General features: G+C 46.5%; 1 protein-coding gene across 2 annotated transcripts in view; it reads left to right on the forward strand.

The window, feature by feature from the left end:
* Window positions 1-19,483, forward strand: part of RTN1 (reticulon 1) — a 117,290-nt gene that overhangs the window by 89,378 nt on the left and 8,429 nt on the right. Inside the window, exon 1 of one of the 2 annotated variants that reach the window (XM_038137888.1) lies at window positions 10,416-10,720. The exons of the other annotated variant lie outside the window; for it this stretch is intronic. Coding sequence (XP_037993816.1) covers window positions 10,660-10,720 — 61 coding nt within the window. The 5' untranslated portion in view covers window positions 10,416-10,659. Of the gene's footprint in view, window positions 1-10,415; window positions 10,721-19,483 lie in introns of those variants that run through there. 2 annotated transcript variants of the gene reach the window in all.

Below are 19,483 nucleotides of genomic sequence, written 5' to 3' on the forward strand. Positions count from 1 at the left end.
GGCAGATCCTGCAGTGGCGGCTGAGTTTGCAGGATCTGAGCCTCACCCCTGGCAAATGCCCACCTGGTATCTTCTAGTTGACTCCTGTTTGTCAGTAAGAGGGGAAAAAAACCATTTTAGATGTGGTGACTCTAATGAGGCACTGAGGGAAACGAGTTGCTGAGTGCTACATTTGCAGGATATCTTTCCTGCATGGAAAAGAAATGTCTTTTATCTTCCATCACCTGCAAAGCATTCATATTTTGAAGGCCACTCGTGTCTGTGGCAGCCTAAGCACAAAGCAGAGCAGAAACCTTTTCTACAGAACAAACCCCAGGCTGTGCCCTTTCAGTGCAGGAGAGGGTGGAAGCCTCATCACAAAGCCCTGTCTCAGGCATCAAGTAAATGTCACTCCATGCTGTCTGATGATTCCACAAGATTCACACTAATCAGAGCCCTTCATTAATTATTTAGCTTCAGGAAAATGTGTCAAAGGGTTCTGACACTTGGGATGTGCAAAGTAATTGCCGTGTTTACTTCCCAGCTAATGGGGAGGCCAAAATAAATTGTACCAGGCTGAGTGGTTGCGTGTGTGTGGGCAGGAGCAGGACCTTCCTGCCCTGGCATGTGATTCCATCCATACCTCAGGGCCCATAGAGCTTCCCAGTGTCTCAGAGGGCTCAGGGCTGTCCCCCTGTGTGTCAGCGTGGGCTGGACATGTCACCACGCTCAGCCACAGCCATCTCCATCCTCCCCTCCATGCAGCCTGTCTCCCTGCATCACGTCTCCACGTGCCTTCTGCCCTCTCCAGGGCTGCTCTGGCTCCTCCAGCCAGCAAGGGGGCTGCTGGTGGGTTTGTTCTGAGTTTCCAGAGCAGGACTGGACCCTCTGTTGGGAGCAGAGCAGAGCCACATCCCGCACGGAGGGCTCTGCTCCCTCCTGGCTGCCGAACACGCGGTGCCAAACCTGCAGCTCCCCCTGCTCCAGACTAAGTAGGTCTCCACTGCAGGTTTGCAACCTGAGAAAAACAAACAAATGCAGAGCAGAGTGGCTATATTTATCTGAAATTTAGAAGCTGTGGTTCACAGGGAACTTTGATCACTTTAAATGTCAGGCAGTCTGGGAAAAGAATGAGGCGGGGGGGAAGCACAGTTAAAAAGAAAGTGTTTTGGGAAAGGTAAGAGCTGCTGCTGCTTCCAAAACAAAGTCCTTCTCTTCTGGCCCCCAGTATTAATCATCCTAATCTTGAGGGCTGGTGTCTCTCAGCATCAAGCTGGGGGTACTCAGAGGTTGAGGTTTCCACACCCCTCAGGTGCTGAGGACCAGCTGGACTCAGAGTCCTGCCCAGAATTCAGCAGGAGCTGATCACATCTCCTGCACCTATGAAGGAGGAGGTTCATCCAAAACAAAATATGGCAATTGAGCTTGGGGGTTGGGTTTTTTTGTTTGCAAACCAAAATAAGATTGTGGTTTTCTTGAATTTAAAATAATTTGAAATTAATGTCATGTCATTATGGTTTATCTCTGATTCATCTGCAAGACATTAATTTTAAGTACCTGGCATTTGAAATTCAAAAACCTCACATGAGCCAGAAGGGATATTGTGCTTTGGATCCCTGGGTGGATTCATTAAGAATGAACTAACTGATATAATACAATGAGGTATTTGGTGGTACCTGTCTCAGTCAGGGAGTTTCATCAAAGCCCCATGTACTTAAATGTTAGCAGGGAGGGAAACACTTTAGGAAAGCAGTTCTGAAATCCCAGCAGACCTTTGGTGAATCTTGCCCAGACCGATTTTACTGTTCTCTTTGGAAATCCCCCATTTCTGCAAAAGCCAAACCTGTTGCAAGGGAATTCACTATTAATGCAGAATATGTAGTATGCCTCCTTCCACCTCACACTGCTCGTGTGCAGTGCTCTGGCATACAGCTATTTCTGGATCTCTGCAAATCTGCAGCTTCCCTGAAATTCCTGATGCTTCCACCATATCCACATGCTGTGATTAAATGTGCTTTCAATAAGGAAGACACCTTCTCTTGTTTAGTTTTGTCCAGTGGACTTTCAAGCTACTTATTCATTGATAAATATGGAAAAGTAATTCTGGTTTTCATGTATATATTCAAAGCCACCCTATACCTTCTATTTTGCTCACCCTCATCCCAGGATAGAGACCTGTCAGTCCTTCTGCAGAAGCAATCAGGAAAATGTGGTTTGTGGTATTTAACAATATTGTCGGGGAAATATGAATTCCTCAGGCTTTTTCGTTTGGTTTCCAAAATGTGAAACAGTTTTGCTGAATCTATCTTTAATCCTTTAGCCTTGAGAATGGGAAATTAAATTGTCTTTTCTCAGATACTTGATGTCAGCATCCAAATCAGGATTTTCTCGTTGTGTGCAGAGGGAGTGAGGTTATGACAGCCAAGTGCTCAGAGATAGGATCTGTTCTTCAGAGAGAAACCCATTTCCACAAATTCCGTGGGTTCAACTGGGTTCCCCATTTTTTTCTTCTCTTTTTCCTCCTTTTGCGTGTGTTTGCATAAGATAACTAGTTTTAGGGATGACTGATCTTAAGTTCCTAATGAGCTGGCTCCAGGGTGTGGATTTTCATGGCATATTCTGCTGATTGGATGCTGGAAACTTGCTTGACCTTGCTAATGCTATCTTCCATAAGATATGTACATGTGCTCTGTCCTCTTCCCTCTGCCCCATGTGAGGGGATGTGCTGGGGCAGGGCCAGCTCCCCCCTACTCAAACCATTTCTGCTTTTCTGTGTTGCTTCATTTCCAACTGATGTCCTAAAATGCCACACAAAGCCATTCTCCTTGTTTGTTTCCCCAACAAACACAACTCCGACCACTTTTCAGCCAACACTTCTGGCACATCATTTCCTGATCTAATTCTTCTAATTGCCCTGGAGGCCCATAATAGCATTTAAAACTCAGAGTGCTGCTTTGCCCTCCAAAGCATTTCTCCAGCCAGTGCCCACACAGACTCTCAACAGAACCCTGCCCTGTTCTCTCCTTGTTTTCCCCTTCTCACAGCCTTGCACTGGCACTTCTGCCTTACACATCACTATTTTATGTCCTTCATTGCTCCTTTTGGGTTCTTTTCCCCCACTCTGTGCCACCCAGCACTGCTGGCATTGCTGCAGCAAGCAGCCCCACTGCCTCCTCCATCGTTTCTGCCAGCACTGCAGGCTGTGTTTGCTCAGGACAGGATCAGCTGCTTCTTCACCTCCCCCTGTCCAACCTGTCCCCCATTTCTCTGCAAGCTCAGCCAGGATTTTCCCATATTAACAGCCAGCTTCCCAGGCTGGGCATGACTGGAGCTGCCCCATTGCAGAGAGCACCTTGGTACCCAGGTGTCTCCCATCCGTGGAGCAGGCTGTGGAATCCAGCAGTGTGTCGGTGATTTGCTCCTGTTTTCCAGGGAAAGCTGAGGTTGCCATGACAATTGTGTGCCGGCCGAGCCGGTGCATGGCTGCAGCATCCACACACCTCCACCACGAAGGCGTTTTGCCCTCCCTGCAGGGCGGGGTGGGGGATGTGAAGATGCCCGTGCTGAGATGCTTGAAGCAGCTCTCCAGCATCGTGAGAAGCTCAGGCCCTTCTGGGGAGCACCCTTCCCCAAGGAATATTATTTTTTGGGCACATCTCAAGCTGGGGAAAGGGGCTTGATCAGCATTAAATGATTCTGCACCTTCTCCCCATGGCCTGAATTGGGCTGGCAGCAGGAGCGCCAGGCACTGGAGCAGTGGAGCCAGCAGAAATGCTGCAAACCACAGCTCATTCTCAAGCACCCCTGGCTGCTTATGAGCATCCCAAACTCAATTAAGGGCTTGTGACACTGCTGCAAATGTAGCCTCAGTCTCCTGAGCCTCTGCCTGCAGGCTGTTGGTTTAATTTGCAGTCACATTTGCAAAATTTGTAGCTGCATTTTGCACTTGAGCAGAGCATCCCAGCCTCTGAATCAGCACCTGGAGCTTCAAAACTTGGGTCTGATCCCAGCAGAGCCAGAGCAAAGGGTAGCCCTGCAAGCTGGGAGCAAAGTTTTGGCATTTTTGTGGGAACATCTTTCCTGAGGTGCGTCAGAGCTGCCTGAGCTCAGGACTGGGATGTGCAGAGGAGCCGAGGGCAGGACAGGACCTCTCTGGTGGCTTGTGGCACTGCCGTGTGACACAGCCTCACTTCCCCAGCTCAGGCACTGGACACCAGACCTTGCTTCAAGAATTTGCTAAAAATGCATCATCATCATCATCTCTCTGGGGCATGCTTGGCCAAAGAAAAGAGTTCTCTGTGCCCCTTACACAACACCAGGCAGGATTTCACCATTTCCAGGAGCAGTGCAATCCAAATCCATCTTCACCATCTCGCTTCATCTCCCCTGGTCCAAGAATGGCAGCCAGTAACACCAGCCTTGCAAGCTGTGCTGCAAAAATGAGCAAGGCTCCTCTGCTGGAGCTGCAGATGTTGTGCTGGGTGCTGCAGAAACAAAGCTCAAAAAGCAGACCATGCCCCAAATTTAAATAGACCAAGCAGACCCAGAGACCTCAGAGAGATGATTCCCAAGGTCACATAGTAGGAAGCCTGTGGCAGATGTGGGGACTGAACAGAGATCTCCTGAGGCTCAGCCACACTGTGGTCTCAGGACTGTCCTCTCTTTTGTCTTCCAGTACATTAAGAAGATCAGTTAATGAAATGGAATTAATAATGCCAGCTGCAGCACCAGCAATGCTGTAGGAGAGAAAAATTTCACAGCACTGGCTTAAAAACAGAAGGCTTGAAAATGGTAATAAGCTGCCAGCACTTCCTTTGTAAGGGGGGAGTGCAGGAGGTCAGAGAGGGTTTTAGGGTCTCTTCAGCTTTACTGATCAAATCTTAAAGGAGGAATGAAGATGTAGCAACCACCTCCCCCAGAGGAGAGAAACTCAGGATTTTAAGGTTCCCAGCAACTGAAAAAAGTAGTCCCACTGGAAAGAATCAAAAGACTTTTCTAGGTCAATGGCAGAACAGAGCCTTTATTTCTATGAACCTCGCAGTTCAAAAATAACATTAAAGAACCAAGAGAAATTATCCACCTCTGAAGAACCAGGAGTAAATCTAAACGGATTGTTGCGTGTTAGTTGTGCTGCTGCCTGCAGTTATCAGGGAGCTCAAATGGCACCAGAGGAGTCCTGGCCATCTCTGGGGTCTCTGCTGAAGAAGACCTGTGCTGTGTTCACTGAGGCACATCAGAGGCTCAAAACCCAAAATTGTTTCTTAACAATGTTGAATCTAAGGAGTTCCCCCAAAGGGCTCATTTACTAGGATTCAGAGAAAGGCCACCTCATTCCCAGGGAAGGAAGCAAGCACAAAGCTTGTCTCACCTGGGTGTTTCACCACCTCATTTTGCTCATGTCACTGGCTTGCTGCTGAAAATCTTACGATAATAAGGTCTTATGATACAGTTACATCCAGTTATTATACAGTTATAGATGGTTATTTTATTGTTATATGTAGTTATTATATAGTCCTCTTATACAGTTGGGACTCTTGAACTTGGAGAAGTGGAGACCTCAGAACACCTTCCAGTGCCTAAAGGGGGCTGACAAGAGAGCTGAGAGGGATTTTGGACAAGGGCATGGAGTGACAGGAGAAAGGGGAATGGCTTTATCTGACAAAGGGCAGGTTTAGATCAGATATTAAGAAAAAATTCTTCCCTGTGTGGGTGGTGAGGCCCTGGCACAGGCTGCCCAGGAAAGCTGTGGCTGTCCCATCCTTGAAGTGTTCAAGGCCAGGTTGGATGGGGCTCTGAACAACCTGGGATTAGTAAAAGATGTCCCTGCCCATGGCAGGGGTTGGGAACTGGATGATCTTTAAGGTCCCTTCCAATTTACACTACTATGATTAGATATATCCATATATATCTATATATAGATATATACATCTATAATCTCAGCCTTTGAGCAAAGATGGGCATGAGGAACAGTTTTGCTGAGCAGAAAGTGAAACAGAGGCAGCAGAGCAGAAGCTTAGCACGTCTCAAAATCACACTTCTTGTCCTTGTGAACAATCCAAATATTTTGACTGATGATTAAAAAAAAACCTATAAATCCACACATTTCAAGACTTAAAAAAAAATTGCAGAAAGGATGGAACATTATGTGACAAGCCAGGACATGGGGCTTCTTTTGTTGTGATTGTTCAGCTTCAGACTTTCATTCTGCCAGTTTAAGACCATATTGTCTTTTTTTACCAACTTATCGATTCCCTTTGTGGTCTGGAGACCTGAGAAAAAAGGTAATTCATCACTGCATTACATCTTCTAAGAGAAAGCAGCAAAGACCTGGGGCAAAAGACAGCAAGGACAGGGCTGTCTGTGTGCTTCCTGTACTGTGAGAAGTGATGGACCTGAAACAGCCATCAGCATCTCCCAGCTCGTGGCTTTGCCATTTGAGCTGCCTCTGAGCAGCTCTGCAGACCAGAAAATGTGCAGGAATGAGCACAAGACAGTGAAAAGGATGAGAGCAGAGCCAGGATTTGGCCCATCCTTCTGTTATTGACAGCCTCCTCACAAAAATGTAATTGCTGGCTGCCCTTGCTTGGAGTGCTCAGGCAAAAATTCCCCATTGCTCTTTAGAGCTTCGAGACATATTAATGCAACTTTTAAAATAGCATCCTCTCTATTTTTGTTGCTAATGCTAAGAGCAAATTAGCTTAGAAAAATAACCCAACGATCTCCCTTAATGCTATTGTTCTCCTAAAGTGCTAAGTGTCAGGATCTTTCAGCACCACGCTGCAGATCTGGCGCTGCCCTCAATGTGTCCCACGGAGCCTTGACGTGGAGTGATGCAGGAAAACGCAGTCAGTCCAAAGTGCCTTCAAAGTCACTGCACTCCAAACAGTGGTTTCAGCTCTGTCTGTGGATTTTTAATCATTAAATCATCATTGAAACCAGCTGAAACCAGCTGACTTCCACCCCTGCCCTCCAGCAGAGTTGTTAAGGGACAGCCCCGAATTTTAGTTCCTGTGGCAGAACAGTGGGTGCTCCTGAGCTCTTATGGACTGTTAGGTCCACTCAAGTATATTTGCCTAAAAAGCCTTAAATGTTGCTAACTCTGACCTCATCAGAGCTCATCAGTGGTGCACAGGTGGGCTGGGTCACCCTGGAAGGACCTTTGGAGGGAAACGAGGTAGGGCTGGAGTGCCAGTCCTGCTGCAGGATTTCCTGTCTCCCTGGAAGGAGCACTATCCTGGCGGCCATGCACCATGGCAGGGTGTCCCTGTCCTCTGCAGAGCTACAGTCTGCACCTCAGTTGGCCATCCAGATGTGGGTGGCCCACGCCTGCAATTGTTATAGGCCAGACTGGATGGGGCTTTGAGAAACCTTGTCTAGTGCATGGCATCCCTGCCCATGGGCAAAGGGTTTGGAACTGGATGAGCTTTAAGGTTCCTTCCAGCCCAAACCATTCTATGATTCTGTGATCCCTGTTGGAGTTGGAGGGATGGAAAGAAATGAGGCAGACAGCAATAGCCTACACAGTTCACTTGGCCAGTGGGCTCCTGCAGTGATCCCATGGGTACCTTTGTTTTGCTGAGTGCTTACCCCACACATCCTGCATTTCATTATCTCCAGCAGAGCTACAGGACTGGCAAGTGTTGATGGGCCCTCTTGCCTTGTGGCTGTGCCATCCACACTGAGCTTCATGTGACCTCACTAACACATCATGAGACCTGTAACAATTTCAGTAACATCCACAGCAGAAGGAGGCTCCCAATGGACAGTGCTCTGAAGGGAAGCAAATTCCACTTACTACTTTTCATCCTGCTGCTATTCATGATCACAGGAAAGCTCTTCTCCAACACTGAACTTTCCTGCAGCTGATGCCAAGCTCTCTGTACATGTCTCACCCTTTTAAGATCCAGGCAGTGCAATGTTTATTTGTGCCTTCCAGCCTGCTCCTGGTTTAGTTCTGTGGCAAAGAAGCAGTTCTTAACCTCAGGATTGATGGCCAAGTGCTCAGTCCTAATTCTGTCTCACTACTTACTGAATGCATAATTCAAAATTTCATTGTGGAAATGCATTTTTTTATCAATGGCCATTTTAGTGCTGGATCCACCCAGCGCTGATTGGGATTTTGTGCTATTTCTGTAGTCACAGAGTTGCTTCTGTCCCCCACCTGACTCAGGTCCTGGGAAAAGTGAGTGCACACTGGAAGCTCTTCTTAGCCCATGTGCATTTTCTAAGAGTCTTCATCTCACTGTTCCAGTTCAGTTCTGTTTCTAACACAAATGCAGTGTTCTTGTTACTGCTGGTAAAGCGATGGGTTCTGGTGCCTGTGGATTAAAATAGTTCTGGAAGTAGTGTGGGAGAGTCCAATCACATGGGTCTGAAGAGACACTTTTCCAAAGGGGAGGAAGAATTTAAACAGGAAGCCTGGTGGCGTGGTTTGTTTTGGTAGCCTGGAAGAGGAAATGGAGACATCAAGTCTGAGGTGAGAAAAATTTCTACAAACAATGAAGGCAAGGAGAAATCCTCAGTGGGATATTAAATGTACAAGGACCACTCTCTTCTGTCCAAAGGGAATTTGTCCTTCCTACTTGACTGAGAAATTTGGGTTACAGAGGCACCAAACAGAGATCTTTTGCCCTTTCTCTGCTGTGTTGCTGGTGGCACACACCAGCAGCCATGAATTTGACCTATGCACTATGTTTGGGGTGTCTGTGGCTGTTCCAGGGACAAGGATGCAGAAGTTTTATGTGAATTATGTCTCTGTTTTATACACACTGCTTGCAGATACTTCATATTATGGCTTGGTGCTGGGAACCCTATTGTAGAGCTGCAAAGAGTTTGCAGGGCAAAATGTATCAACAGGGAAATTTTCTGCTCTTGCAAAGGGTCTAAACCAAGCAGTCCATGCTTAGAAATCATCCCTTGCCAACCTCTTTCTTCCTCTTTTTTTTTTTTTTTTAAACAAAGCCAGGAAGAACACAAAATCCAGATTTGTAACATCATAAACATCATAGATGGTTTAATCTTACTACATGCAATGACAGCTGAAGCCAGTTCTGCCCCAATTAGTGAAGGATTTCCCTGTTAGGAGAATGAAGATGCTGGGTGCTGGGTTCAAGCCTAAGCAAGTCTTTTTGGGGATCTCAGGGATGGTTTATCAACATGAACAATAGCTGTTGGCCTCTGTAATCCCAGCAGAGTTTCCTAGGTAAAGAGTAAGATAATACCATGGTGAATTTCCTTAAATTTTGGCTTTCTTCTATAAGATGAGTTACCTGAGGGAAGGATAAGTGACCTACTACTGCCAGTTGGAGGTGAGATCTGTTAGCTCAGGTATTAAAGACCTTTTATTTTTGGAGCCAAAAGAGCAGAAGGGTTCAATTCCCCTTGCTGATGAATATGTGACCCACTGTGTCTGAGTTGGTGCTTGTTTCCACATTAAAAAAAACAAAATTCAGTAAAACACTGCTAAAGGGAAATTATTTTATGAACTGTCATGATCTAATCCAGCCTCAGAGCTGAGAGGTGCCCAGCTGGGGTCATTCTGCCCAAAATGACTGGACATACTCTGATAGTCTGATATGCTGGTCACTCTTCAGTGAAATGGGGTGACTTTTTGGGGAGTTTCCTAATATTCCTAGTCACCCCAAAATCTGAAAATGCAAACAGGCTGAGTGGCAAAATATTTTCTTTCCCAGAGCGTGCCAAGTGTGACCATTGCATGGTTATGATGTCTCTGCAAGGCTATTCATAAAAGTTTATTGGTAGGGAAACTGAGGCAGAGTCTGTGTCCTGCTAGGGAAGGAGTGGTGGGGCCCACCACTGAATGTTAAAATTCGGCTATTAGTGGGTCTTTCACAAATTATCCTGTATTCCTGCACTCTTACACCTCAAATCCTGATTTATGCAGCATTTTGGGCAACGAGAGGAGGCAGCACACCCAAACCTGCTGCACCTGGGACTCCTCAGCATCCTGCTCTGGCAGGGCTTGGCATGGGGGGCCACACGGTCACCCCATGCCCGCAGGGTTTTCCAAAAAATACGACAAAATAGGGGTTGCTCTGCAGGGCTCGGATCCTGACCTTGTTTATTTTCCTGCCTGCTGCCCGACCCCACCCAGCTGGGCAGAGGAGAGGGAGGCATGAAAACATGGAGGGGTTGTGTGAGATCTGGCCTTCCTAGAAAAAAAAAAAAAAAAATAAAGAAAAAAAAAGGAAAAAAAATTAAGAAAATACCAGATTCCATCACTGTCAAGAAATTTCTGGAACACGAACAGTCACAACCGTACTGACACATAGGAAACACTGCTCACCCCCCACCACTCCCCCTCTTTACCCACACCCGATTTGTTTTTATTTCTTTGCCATCAGGTTGCCTTAACCATTTCCATGGCTTAGCGGGCTAAGCCGCCCGAGCGCAAGCTTTTGATTTGAAAAGGGACCGCATCCCCTTTTCAAAGGAGCCTGCTCCCTAGGGCAACCACATCACTCTGCTGATTTGCTGCAGTGGAGACCGCAGCGCGTACAATATGCCCTCCCCCTCCGCCTGTGCTGCTTACAGCATCAGTCCGGAGCCGAGCGGGGAGACGGCAGCGGTACCCACGATCCCACCCATGCTCGGGAATGCCTGACTGCTAACGCAGTGCCTCCGACGAGCAGGACCGGCAAACCCCCTCAGCTCTCCGAGATGCAAGCCAGTGCCGATTCCACCAAGATGGACTGTCTTTGGAGCAACTGGAAATGTCAGGGTATTATATCTGTTCTGGTGTTGCATGCTAGGACTGCATGGCAGAGGAGGCAAAGGCAGGATCCATCCATTTTTGCATTGTTCACCTGTGGGCCTCTGCATGCCGTTTCCTCTCCCTCCCCGCGAAGCTTTTCTTTGGGGGTAATTTAAGAGAGAAAGCAAGATTAAAAGCCCCTCTTTCTGTTCTTGGAACGCGTTTCTCCCATCCGCAGGTGTCTCGCCCTGAAAGCATCCAGGATACAGGTCCTCCCTTCTTCCCACCTTGCAGCTCATTCCCAAAGCATCCGCCCTTGCCCTTAGCGGCGTCATTCCTCATCCTCGACTCTCTCCGTCGGGATATCGCTGGCATGATTTCTTACCTTTCGGGCTTTAGGGAAGCCGGGTGACGGTGCACTGGTGCCCGCCGGGGCTGCCGAGGGTGGGAGGTGGTGGCGTTGGGCTCCTGGGTGCCTCCTGCCCAGGGACACACCCAGAGCCGGGCTTAGCCCGGTGTCACACAAAGAAAACGCAGCTCCGGCAAGGAGAGCGACAGAGCCGGGGCACCGCGGGATGGCCCCCCGCTTCCTACTTTGCTCTGGGATTGTTTTTTTGTTTTTTTTTTTAAACACATAAATCCTTTCATTATGCTCCCGAGCACTCGTTTCGGGGGGTGGAATATTGCGGTGATGTTGTCTCGCTGCCGCGGAGGCGAGGGGAACAATGGCATCTCCCTTTCGGGTCGATTCGCAGCGTGTTTGGAGCGGGTCGGTGTCTGCGCTGGGTGGGGCTGGCCACCTTCCCGGGTGCCTCGGACGGCTTTGCAGCCATTTTTAGTCGGCTTCACACTTCCCAGCCAGCATCCAGCCTTTGTTTTGATAAAAAGACAGTCTCTGTGACGCTGCTCGGTGGGCAGATTAGAGGCAGAAATGCTAGCGGCTGATCCTGCCGGGCAGGCTGGGGCTGCTTCGGGCAGGCTTTGTTCGGATGTATTTTTGTAATTTTAAGGTGCATGTTTACGCTGAACAGTCAGTTCATGGTGCTGATGCTCACAGCAGGGTCCCTGGGAGAGAGATTGCTCCGTGGCATCATCTCATTAAAGGGTCCAGGATGCTTGCAGGCATAGTTTCATAAACGCAGCTCGATGCAACAGAAGCTGAAAAACCTTCCCGAAGTGTTTTTTTGGGGAGGGCTGGGGATGGAGAGACTTTTCAGACGCCTGTCTCTAGGGAGCTTGATATTTTTGCAATCTCAATTCAGCATCTAATTGTATTTAGGAGCTGAGGGTTTTTTAAGGAAGATGAGTAGCTGGAAAGTAAACAGATGCACCTGTTAAATGCCAGGCTCCAGCAGCTCCGGCTTTCCACACCAACATGAAGGGCAAGGGTTTTCCATGTGTTTGTGGGATTTATTAAGCTCAAATGAGAGAGTCACAACCAAACTTCAGGGTCTTTTCATCTGAGCTTTGCAGAAGGACTTCCTCTTAGGGTGGGGTTTGGGTATGGGTTTTTCTTCAAAAATGCTCAGTATTTTGCTGATTCTTATAAAAACATTGACTTGCTGAGTCAGATTGCTGAACCACCTGTTTTCAGAACCAAACTGAGCATTTTCCTTCTCATCAGAAAAAAAAAAAATTAAAAAGGGGGAATAACAAAGGTCATGTTGCTTTTGTTTAATTAATAATTAATAATAATAGTGGGGTTTCTCTCCTTCAGGGCTGTCCTTTTTGAAAGTGGGGTAGATTTGATGAAAACTGAATGACACAATATGTCCCATGCTGATTTGAAAAAAAAAATCCCAGGTCTGAAAAAATCAACGCAGTTAAAATAAATCACTTGCCTCACTTCCACAGCATTTACATTTTTTTTTTCTTTTCTTTGAGTGGTGCTTTGTGATTCCAAAATGATCCTGCAGAAAGCATGAAATAGCCATAGAATATTGTTTCTGTCATCAAAATTCTTTGATCAGTCCCAGATAAAATAGAGGAAATTTAAAATGCAGGAGAATGAAAGCTAAAGACGGTTCATTGATTCCTTTAATATCTATTATTCATGTTGTCTCTGTCTCAACCTGGAATATCAGTTCTGTGCAAATCTGGAGTTGTGTAATTTTGCCAGCTTGATTGTCAATGGAATTATGGTTCCTCCCTGAAAAGTCTGGAATGTGTCTGTGAGTGTAACAGATGCAGAGAGAAACCTCAGTAAATACAGAGCATATTTTTATGGAAATCATGGAGATTCAACAATGAGGTTAACAAAAGTTTTGATTACTCAACAACCAAGCCTGCGACTAGCTGTATCATTGGATTGATCCTGTAGTACTTATAACTGGTGTAAAATCAGGAGGGGATCATGAGAAGCTGCAGAGATTTTTGGCCAGGCTTTGACTTTGCCCCACTCAGCCGAGGTACTGCTATTTCCCTTGCAGCGAATCAACTGCTGCTGCTGCAGACATTTAGAAATACTGGTTTTTACCTGCCCATCCTGCAGGTACAGCAGGATTAGAGCAAATGTCGATCATCATCAGCAGGACAGTAATTCAGCCATGCTGGGCAGCTTCATTCAGAATATTAACATGGGTGGCTTTGGGGAGCTGCAGCGACTTCCACGCCCAAGTCATCTCTGCGCTGGAAGGTGATGCATTTGAAGCAGGCTGGGATGGAGCCATGCATAATGCATGAGTGTGAGGAGAAATGTCCCTGCCTGGGCGTGCTGGTGGCTGTGGGCCTTGGAGGAACAGCCCATAGCCTGTGCCAGCTGTGTGTGTGACACGAGAGTGTGACACAGTGCGCAGCTTCCCACCGGGAGCTGCTGGGCGAGGGCAGCCTCCAGCTGCAGGTGAAGGAGCACCCTTGCCTTCCCTAGGGGCTCAGCGTAGCAGGGCACAGGTGGCTTTGGGGAATTGCAGGTTCACACCCTGCTGGAGGGGTTCTCTGGATTAGGAAGGATATAAAACCATAGGATATCCTGAATTGGGAGGGACTCACAAGGTTTGTTAAATTCCAACTTCTGGTCCTGCCCAGGACACCCCAAAAATCCCACCCTGTGCCTGAGAGCATTGTCCAAACACTCCTTGAACTCTGTCAGGTTTGGTGCTGTGCCCACTGCCCTGGGGAGCCTGTTCCAGTGCCCAACCACCCTCTGGGTGAAGAACCTTTTCCTGATATCCAGTATAAATCTTCCCTGGCACAGCTCTAGCCATTCCCTCAGGTCCTGCCAGTAGGCACTACAGAGATCAGGAGATCAGTGCCCAAGTTTGCGCCCTAGCTTGGAGGACTTGTTTGGTGTCAGTACACTGCTCCTCATGAGTATTCCCTTTTCCATTCTTCTGCATGCCAGCTCTTGGCTGGTCAGGCTTCCCTCCTGCAGCTTCTGCAAGACTTATTAAAAAAGAAAAATGAAAACATCCAGAGACACAGGCCTGTGAAGTGTTCATAGAAATGATCCTAAATATTACCCACATTATAATTATAAATAATGTGGGAAAGGACTGCAGACTTCATCAAATCCATCTAGTTGACATAACTCTGCTGGGACTGCAGTTATTGATTATCATTCCTTGGCAGCTGTTTTCAGAGAGGCAGCTTCCTTACTTGATTGATATATCCATTGGTTTCCAAAGGGTGATGGGAAGCTGCAGCCACTGCTCGTGGCAATGTTCCTCACTTTAAGACTGATAAAGAATTTCGATGACAATAGTACAGTTGCATGCAGTTAATCTGTAATCTTATTGACAGTTGTGAAGTCTGCCTAATTACAGCTTTATAATGAGAATAAAACTTCGGCCAGTTGGTACCTTCAGTGCTTTGCTGGAAATATTGTTGGCTGATCACTCAGCTGGGATCCATTTGATCAAGATCTGCCCCAATGTTTGGTTCTTATGTTGGATCTTGGTAGGGCTAAAACCCTGGTACCAACTCAACACCTGCTGTAACCAGTTTAGCTCACAGTTTCATAAAACTATACCAACTTGTGGGGAGTTTATTTCCTAATTTCACAGATGATTTCATGTGAAGTTTGAATGAAATTTGTCAAGATTGTTTATGACTTTCAGATTTGCTCCTTTTTTTTTTTTTTTTTTTTTTGGCCACTGATGCAGAAATTGTATCAATTCTTCTTCCAGCACATTCCTGTTGATGGTGAAAGAAATCAGTGAGAAAATGTGCTCTGCACACCTGCGGAGCCAGGACAGAATCACAGAATGGTTTGGGATGGAAGGGACCTTAAAGACCACCCAGTTCCAACCCCCCTTCCATGGCCAGAGACACCTTCACCAGACCAGGTTGCTCAGAGCTGTGTCTTTTAAGACCTGATGGACAATATTCTTTCATTGCCAGAACAAGGTGAAAATTCACCCAAAGTAATGAGGTATTCCTTGAGGAGTAATTTAAACTTGCATCAAGGGGGTAATGGGGGGCAATAGCTGAAGGCAGTACTGGAGGGCTGCTTTTGTTTTCATTAGGTCTCTGGGAAGTGAGTTCTGGTGAGGCTTTTATGATATCAACAGGGGTACTTTCTTCACATCATATTTAATCATAAGTACCATAGGTCTGAACCACTCATTTTGAAAATCTGCAGATTTTTGAATGTTTGGATAAAGTCTAAGAGAGAGCCCAGTCTGTTCCTTTGGTCCAGGAGCATCTCAGGAGAATCTTCACATTTCCATAGCATTATGTGCACTCAGAGCCTGCATTCAGGGACTCTGCTTGGTCTCCTTGGTTTCTGCCCAGTTAAGGTGAGAGCCATAACATCCTTCACAGAACCTGCCCAGGGCAGGCAGTGATACAGGTTGATGAGCAGGAGTTGTGTGTTTCTCCTGCTGCTGTGCTCAATCCTGGTCTTAAAGCAGCTCTCACATGAAAATGAACGTAACAGCATAATCGTTAATGGCAGCAATAATCACATAATAATTAATAATTAATGATAATAAATGCTACAGTATACTCATGTGTGGTGTGGTTGAAGGGTTGATTTCTTGCTGACAGTCCTCTTTTACTGCCAGTCCTCTCCTGTCTCCCCAAGCCTACTCTGGTGCCTCACATAAGGCCATCCATCAATGCTTTCTTTGCTCACGTCTTGATCTTGCAGATGTTGTAGGAGATAACATGGAGGGCATCAAGGTTTTCCTTTTCCCTGATCCTCTTCTTGTTTCAGGTCTCCTCTCATCAGACTCTGGGGACTAAGAAGGTCTGAACTTTCAAGTTAAACCTTGAAACAGGTGGATGATAAAGTTATAAAGCTGAACTGAGGAAAGGAAGTTAATGGTCAGAGTGTGTGCAAGAGGTAGAGGCATGGAGATGAAGGATCAGGAGATCTGCCTCATGAAACAGCAGAGATACCCTTTCTTTTGCTCTGCTGTTCATCACAGCAGTCTCCTGAAGGCAGCAGACTGCTCATTAAACTGTGTATCCATCTGTATTATGATAGAATCAAATCTGTTGTGGGGAGAGGAGCAATGTCCACATTGGATCCTTCACTGGAGAGGAGAGGGAAAGGCTGGTCCTGCAGCCTGTGGTTAAACCTGCAAACTGGGTTTGCTTTGAGTGCAAGCAGTAGTTATTTCTACTCAAAACCTACAGCATTGTCTCATTTGTTGTCAAATACTTTTGTGACAGCACTATAAACAAGGTTGTTCTTCTTAAATTGTGTTTCCTGGTTTTTTCACTCCCAGGAGGTCTGATAAATGCCTTATGAAGTTATTTATATTTATGAAGTTGTAATATTACACTGCATACACAAGTAAATGCTGTGTGCAGAGAGGTTTTTCTCACTTCTCTTAAAAACTATTATTAGATAGGGAGTGAAGCAGTGCAACCCATTGATTTTACCTCCTAAGCAGGCCTGGTGGTACCTCCATGGTGGGAAGGGCAGCTTGATCACTTCCAAAGGTGTTAGTAGTGTACTACAGAGTAGACAACCTTTTATATAATCATCAAGGTCCAAGGGCTTCATTTGAAGGCTGGGTACCAGGAGTTTGCTCGTACTTTTTGTAATAACTTCCATGGAAATGCTGCCTTTTGCTTGATCACTTTTCACATGGTTGTTGCAGTAGAGGAAAAACTTGCAAAGTCAGAAGGAGAGAACAGAGATTTTCAGAAGAGAAGCTGTGGAAGATTTGAATTGTCCAGTCTCTGCTTGGTTGATCATTAATTTTCACTCTAAAATGCTTTCTTTGAGACATGGAATGGAAAGATTCCCATTTTTCCTACAATTTGGAAGACATAACCATGCAGGAGGACATTTTAGCTGCCAGTTGGTTTGGATCCTCCATTCTCCCTCTGGGATGTCTGCTCAGGAGGCTGGGTCTGGAGTTGCCCCATATCACAAGGTTTCTGGGGACCATAAAAACCCCCAAAGCCCGGCCCTCATGTTTCCAGATCTTGACAAGAATGGATTCAGGAGCATTTTTAATCAGTCTACCTTGGCACACTGCCCTTTCCAGCCCCCACATCTGTAAGAGCTGTGAGAGCTTTTGGGCACTAGGGAGCCATTCCTTGCAGACACAAGCTCTGCCTGCTGCTGCTGTTTCTTATATTTGTGAGATTAATTTCAGTTTGCCCCCCAAACATGGGTATTTACCAGCTGTTCATATTAACAGGTGGTTTCTTGCACCATAGAGTTCACCTTTGCTAGCCTGTGGCCCTGACTGCAGGATCTCATTCGTTTAGTCAGATGAGGTTCTGCCAGAAATGTGGCTTTAAAGCACTGTTTTGGCACCCTTGAAAAATCTTGCAACTAGAAGACCGCTTGAGTAACATTTTGCAAGTTCTGCTGCGAGTTAAAAAGCACAAGCAGGCGATACTTGCAGATAAACAGCTCATCAAACTCGCTTCTCCAGAAAAATTCTTCAAAGGCAGTGGCAGTGACCTGCAGCGCTGCTGTCTTAAAGATGGCTGGTAAGTCTTCCTTAATAAATGCAAATAGTTTTGAGTCTGAGGCAGTTCTGGCAAAACCCAGAGTCCTTTTATACCTCCACAAATGACTCAGACTTCTGGTGAGTTGTACTGTTAAGAGTGCAAAGTGAGTGATGTTGCATCCCTCCTTCCAGGAGGCTAAAGGGAGATCATGGAAAGCTACAGCAGAGCAGCTTCTGCATGCTAATGGGCATGGGCAGGATTTTACAGTAGTGATTTTCAAAACAGAAGGAGCCTGACCCTCAAGTGAAGCCAAGGCTGATTTCAATGCCCAAACTCCTTTTGCAAATCCTTGCTGCAAACTGGGTGGTTTGAAGTTGGCGTTTTGGCTCTCGGAAGTGGATCTTGCTTAGCCAAACAGACTGAGCCTCTGTCCAATTGCATGCACATCACACATTGACAGCCTCACGTGGCACCAGCCTCCTGCCTCATGAATATTCAGCGTCCATGGCTCAGAATTGTGCCATTGTGGTGGGGTCTGGGCAGCACCGTGCACACACACACCCCTTCCCAGTAAAACGCCCGGCGCTTGCGGGACCCTGCACCGCACTAGGACCTTTTATTCTTTCCCTTCTGATTGACCAAAGCACTCAGTTATTATGTGGTTAATTCGTGCTGTGAGGTATCCTCTGTCTTATAGCTGGTCTGGGGAATGCTGTACCCACCTTAGAGCTGGGCTGGAAGCTGTCTCAGCCTGGCCGAGCGTGGGGCTGGCGCGTGCTGGCGAGTGGCCCTGCAGAGGAGGGTGTGTGTGAAAGCTGCAGTTCCAGCTCCACTCCTGGCCCTGTCATCCTCGTTCCCACTGCGTCCCCATGTGCTGGGGGGGCTGCTCTGAGCCTGGCTGGTTGTTTCTTCAGTATGCCAAGGAAGGGGTGCAGGCAGGAGCAGGCAGATGCCCTTCAGCAAAGGCTCAGGCACTGGTTATACTTAGTGACCTGTTGAAACACACTAAACCCATGGGGTCAGAGAGGGTTTGGGAGGAGTTATTTGATATCCTAATCAGTTTTACATGAATATAGGGTGAGATAAAACTCAAAGCAGAGGTATAAATGTGGTGGACTGTGAGGATTTATGAAGGAATTTCAAACGAGTCAGAGACAGGACCTCTGAATTGCTTTTGATGATGCGATTTATTTTTCTTATCTTCTGCATAGGCAGGAAGGGTGAGCTCAGCTCACATCTTCACTGCATGGTTCAGAAGGTCACAAGACTTCTAGCTACAAGACCTTTTAAGGGTTTATTGACCAATAAAACACTGGCAACAAAGATATTTATGGTTTTGACCCAATCCTTAAATATTTCGTTTTATGGACTCATGCTACAGTGTAAGCTTTCTTAGCCAGTCATGACACACAAACCTACAGTACTGTACTTTAAAACTCTAAATTTTCCTCTAGTTAGCTTAACATGTCTCTGCTTTAAACTATAAATCCTCATTCTCAATTCTAACACCTGAGTTTGGAAGCCTTTTCCAAGGTCTCAAATCAAATCCCGTGTTTAATTCTAAGCTTTGGCTTACAGGCCCAAAGTTCTGAGAATTCCCTGCATTTCATATTCCAACAGTGGACAACGTCATCTTTAATTTTAATTCCTGTTTAGAATAAAAAAGAAAGGGTGTGAGGAAGGTTGATGCAAGTCTGGGTTCACCTGGTGCTCAATGAGAAAATTTCTCATTCTTTGGCCCTCTGGTCTCTATTTACAGCACCAGACACTGATGTGACAGGTACTTTGGCTCTGGTGTAAATGGTTGCAGGAGAAAATTGCACTCTGAGGAAGCCAGGCAAAGAATCCCAGCTGGGGCATTCTGCACCCAGAGCACCTCTCCCTGCTTTTAAGGGAGATTTTTTTAGGTAAGGAAATGTAAGAGAAAAATGT

The sequence above is a fragment of the Motacilla alba genome, chromosome 5 (genome assembly GCF_015832195.1).
Source record: "Motacilla alba alba isolate MOTALB_02 chromosome 5, Motacilla_alba_V1.0_pri, whole genome shotgun sequence".
NCBI lineage: Eukaryota > Metazoa > Chordata > Aves > Passeriformes > Motacillidae > Motacilla > Motacilla alba.